This window comes from Loa loa (assembly GCF_000183805.2).
Source record: "Loa loa unplaced genomic scaffold supercont3.380, whole genome shotgun sequence".
NCBI lineage: Eukaryota > Metazoa > Nematoda > Chromadorea > Rhabditida > Onchocercidae > Loa > Loa loa.
In genome coordinates, this window is record NW_018108560.1 from 39,005 (window position 1) to 44,212 (window position 5,208).

The following is a 5,208-nucleotide window of genomic DNA, read 5'->3' on the forward strand; positions in this document are numbered from 1 at the left end:
GATAAGAGAGAGAGAGAGAGAGAGAGAGAGAGGGGAAGGGAAAAGGGGAAAAGAAGAAAAATGGTGATAATAATTGTTATGATTATAATGAAATTATGATTTAAAAAGAGAGAGAGAGGGAGAGAATAATGGCGAAAGATTGTTTATTAAATGTATATATTATAGTGAAAAATTAAAAGTTATTAATTTGTAAATAATCATATCAACGATTAATCAATACTAATTTGTTAATTTTAAAAGAATTTAATTAAATTAATTAATTTATAGTAATAGAATATAATTGAATAAAATAAAAATTTAACATACTCCAATAGCTAATGGATTTAGAATTGGTATGATACCCTCTGAAGCGATACTTTGTATAACACGTGGAGTACCAATTAATGTACCAACTGTTGAACTTAATGATGAAACATAAAGTCCAATAAGATATAAAAATCCTGTATATGATACTTTTTCAGCAATTAACGTATCACAAATTAGATATGCTCGATTAACCAATGATCCAAGAAGTAGTATGAATGATAAAATAATCATCGAACTAAATTAATTAATTCATTAATTAATTAATTAAATTATAATGATAAGAAATAAATTGGTTTAAAAAAAAGCACAATCATTTTAAAACATTTTAAAATTGATATATTCTACAACAATTTTTCACCCATTAAGAAAAAAAGAAAAAAAAACCTAATAATTTTCATGGAAAATTATTTCAATTACTTCAATGTCTTAACTATTACTACCATCATTTCATTATTATTATGATTGTTCCAACATTATCATGATCATTATCACGATTAGTTCATTCTCATTACGACTATTACCATGATTACTTCATTCTGATTACGATTATTACCATGATTATTTCATTCTCATTACGATTATCATCATGATTATTTTATTCTCATTACGATTATTACCATGATTATTTCATTCTCATTACGATTATCATCATGATTATTTTATTCTCATTACGATTATTACCATGATTACTTCATTCTGATTACGATTATTACCATGATTACTTCATTCTCACTACGATTATTATCATGATTATTTTATTCTCATTACGATTATTATTACTATCATTTCATGTCTCGTAGGTTATAAATCTGAATTTTCATTTCCTAACCGTAATTTTATCTTTATTTGTGATACAACATTTGTTTATTAAGTGATGATTTATTCCGGATATTTAACCGGTGATATGATGATTTATTCCGGATATTTAACCGGTGATATGATTAGCTCTTTTAAATAATGCTTAATTAGTAAAATGTTAGCAAGAGTAAATCTAATATGATTCACTTGGTTTTCGCAAGAAAAATGACTGGAAGATAACGATGCTTTTTTTTGATAAAATAATTAAAAATTCTTCCGGAATAATGAAAAGCTAGAAGGAACCGGTGGCGAACAGACTAATAACGGATAATAAACGGTTAAATTTATAATTTCGGAAAACTTTTTTTTTTTTGCAGAAATTGTTTATATGTTAAAATGAAGAAGTAAATAAACAAATCAGTTTTCCGTAAATTTTTATACATAAAATTTACATCTAAAAATCTATCAGGAAAAAAAAAATCGATCTAAAAATATTTCATACCTATTATTTTACATATGATATCGATCATTCTGTAAAATCATTCATCTATTTACACTTGAAATTTAAAAGTTAACTTATGCAAGCTTAAAAGGAACTAACGATTTACCTGACAGCGATTGCAGATAATTCACCCACAGGTATACTAAGTTGTGGATCCCTCAGATCATCACTCATATTCACACCTGTATAGAATTTAGTAATTTAAAATTATTTCAATCATTTCAAAAAATTATGCTAAAAATTTTCCAAATATTTATTTGGCTGTTAATAAAAATTATAAAAGTTAAAATTTAAAATTAAATTTTAATTATTATTCACTTCTTTCCTTTTTTTCATTCCGCTTAATTTAAATTTGAATTTGCAATAAGTTTTATCAAATATTTTTACTGATTAAATTTGACATTTTTAAATTACTAAATGAAAATATTTTTTTATGTTTTATTATTAATTTTTTCAAAAATTTCAATTTTCTTCCTATTCAAATATTTATTTATTTCTTTTATTGTAACAATTACTCAAATAATTATAAGTATTAAATTAGAATATTGAATGATTTGATTAATGCTTAAAATGTTTTCAATTATTTCAATTACCAGACATTAACATACCATTATTTAATCCAAATAAGTTTATGTTTAATGTGAAATTTAATTTTTTAAATAATTTTTTTTTGTTTTTTTTTTTTTTTTTTTTTTTTTAATACAAACCTGCTAGAACACCAAGAAAATTTGCGAAGAATACACCAAAAACAGTGAAAAAAGTTTTGGCGTATTTGTTGTACATCAAAGCCAAGTTGAGAACAATTAAAGCCATCATACATTGGATTCATATTTGCATCAAGTCGTATCATCGAAAAATATCCTACGCCATTCTCTGAAAAATCTTTTCGATGCATGCAAATTGCGTGCAATATTGCATTGCATGCAGCAGCATTCAAATACAATTTGCACGTTATGTGCAAATGTTTGTTAAATTTTTTTTTTATAATTAAATGAAAGCGTAAGCTTTTAATTATGAAAATATACAATTCGTAGAAATGTTAATTTATTCCGTAAAATTTTAATTTGTTAAAAATTAAACATAATTATTTGATATAGCTAATTGAAGAAGCATCCCTAACCTATATCAACTTTAAATAATGCTCCTAAATAGAAATCAATAAGAGCAACCATCAAAAATATCAATAATATCAATTGTAATCGAATAATCCAACGTACACCAATCATATTAGTTCCTAAAAAAGAACAAAAAAAAAATAAAAATAAAAAAATAAATTAATTACAATATTTGAAAAAGTTAATTAATTATAATATTTTGTAAAAATTTATTAGTTACAAAATATTTGTTAAATTATTTTGCTAAAACAGTATAAGAATTCAAAAAGTTATTTATTTTTTTGATGCTATTGCTTAAATTTAAAATTAAATACCGTTCAAAAAAAAATACACATACATATATACGGTTTTCTAAAAGTAAATATAAAATTTGATTAATTATTTCCAATTAAGTAATATTTGACATTGGAATTTTTTTTAGGACTGAAAAAATAATTGATTTAAATATTATAATCTATTAAAATTAATTATTCAAATTAAGTTGTTAATTGTAAGCCTTACATATTTGGTCGTTATGAATTGGTGAAAAAAAAAATTGTGCAAATTAAAAATTTTCCCCATAAATATTTTAAAATAAAAAAAAAAGGGAAAGAAAAACCTGTTAAAGCAAGTAAACCAGCAATAGCGATGATTTTATGAATAAATGAATTTTCAATTCCAAGAAAACGTGCGGCACTTTCACCAAAACCAATGAGAACTAGCGCAATTGTCACAGACAGGAAAAAAAAAGGGTTTATTAAAAATTAAAAAATAAAAAAAGAGAAATTCGAAAATTTAACCAAATATATCTATATACCATCATCATAAAGCTATATAACTATTGAAAGAAAAAAAAAGGTTGAAATTATAAAATGGCAAATTTTAATTGACGAAAATATTAATTAATTAGCAAAAAAAAAAAATATTTGCAAATTTAGGTTTATATTTTGGAAGAAAAAAAGAAAAAAAGATAGTAGCTGTTAGAACATAATTTTTGCATTAGATTAACATTAATCAATATTTAATTTAATTAACAACAATTGATATTTGATTAAATTAACATTAATCAAAATTTTCAATTTAATGCTAATCCTTTTATTCAATTAACAATAATTTTATCCCTTTTTTAAACCTCTTAACATTTTAAATTCAGTTTATTTAATTAATTAAATATGCATATTTATTTATTACCTGTCCAAAAGTATACATTAAGCCAATAGCGCCACCAATTTGTCCACCAAGTATATGTGATACAAGAAAATAAATGCCACCACTTTGAATTTGACATCTTTCATAAATACCAATGGCGGAAAAGACGGATATTAATGCAAGTGATGTACAAATAATTAATAAAATAACAGCATTTACAATGCCACCTATTCCCTGTAAAAAATAAAATAATTTAAATTATAAAATAAAAATAAAAGTTTTTTTTCAAAAAAAAATTTTTTTTTCAAAACTTAAATTTTATTATCAAAAAAGTATAATTGTAAAAATAATCAATAATAACCATAACATTTACCTTTATTAATCTAACAAATTTAATTTGATTAAATAATATTAAATCAATAAATTTAGCAATTATTAATTCAAAAAGTTTTCACTAAATTATTGCAATTACTTTGTGCGAAAAGAAAAAAAAAAACAAAAAATGTTCATCTGATTGATCATAATTTTGCTAACTAAAATGATTTAATGATTAAATATAAAAAATTTTTTTCCATTACACAATTTAAATGATTAAATGTTATTTAAGTAATCGAGTATAAATATGTTAAACTAAACTAACCACAATCCAACCCATACGAAGGAATACAATAACACCAAAAATATTAACCAAAACAGTTGTAAAAACACCATCCCAAGTACCAAACAATAATGGTCGAGTAATGAAAAAATTCCTGTTAAATTTAATTATTTCAATTATAAATCATTTCACAATTTTTGAATTTAATTCCATAAAATTGATTATGGGCTTAAAAAAAACACAGTTTTATATGAATAAAAAAGAAAAAGGACATGTGATTAATTGGCAATTAAACAAAAGACAAGGTAATGATGATATAACAAAAGATTAAAATAGGATAAGAAAAAAGTTGACAAAAAGAAAAGGAATAAAAATTATTTTTAAAAATTAAATTTTCAAAATGAAAAATTTACTTTTGCCACCATGGTTCATTGCTATTACTCTGAAGTCGTCCACGTGAAAATAACGAATCCATCGGTTCTCGAATTGTTTCACATTCTTCGTTTGTCATTTCAATTTCCTTCAAACTTTTAAATTTTAAAAATCTATTTTTTGTTTCTTTCTTCATTATTTATCATTGTTATTATCATTTATTATTATTGTTATTGTTATTGCTGTTATTATTATTATTATTATTATTATTATTATTATTATTATTATTATTATTATTATTATTATTAATTATTATTATTATTATTATTATTATTATTATTATTATTATTATTATTATTACTATTATTATTACTACTATTATTATTATT

The 5,208-nt window shown here is 22.0% G+C and overlaps 2 protein-coding genes across 2 annotated transcripts; both read right to left on the reverse strand.

Annotated features, from left to right (window-relative positions):
- Nucleotides 1-297: 297 nt before the first annotated feature.
- On the reverse strand, nt 298-2,419 carry LOAG_12397 (hypothetical protein; the record flags this gene model as incomplete). The annotated part of the gene is made up of 3 exons (XM_003147910.1): nt 298-541; nt 1,713-1,788; nt 2,314-2,419. The coding sequence occupies 3 exons, from the start codon at nt 2,417-2,419 to the stop codon at nt 298-300; spliced, it is 426 nt and encodes a 141-aa protein (XP_003147958.1).
- Nucleotides 2,420-2,721: 302 nt separating this feature from the next.
- Nucleotides 2,722-4,958, reverse strand: LOAG_12398 (hypothetical protein; the record flags this gene model as incomplete). Its single annotated transcript, XM_003147911.1, has 6 exons — nt 2,722-2,840; nt 3,320-3,418; nt 3,518-3,530; nt 3,892-4,083; nt 4,490-4,601; nt 4,861-4,958. The coding sequence occupies 6 exons, from the start codon at nt 4,956-4,958 to the stop codon at nt 2,722-2,724; spliced, it is 633 nt and encodes a 210-aa protein (XP_003147959.1).
- Nucleotides 4,959-5,208: the final 250 nt, after the last annotated feature.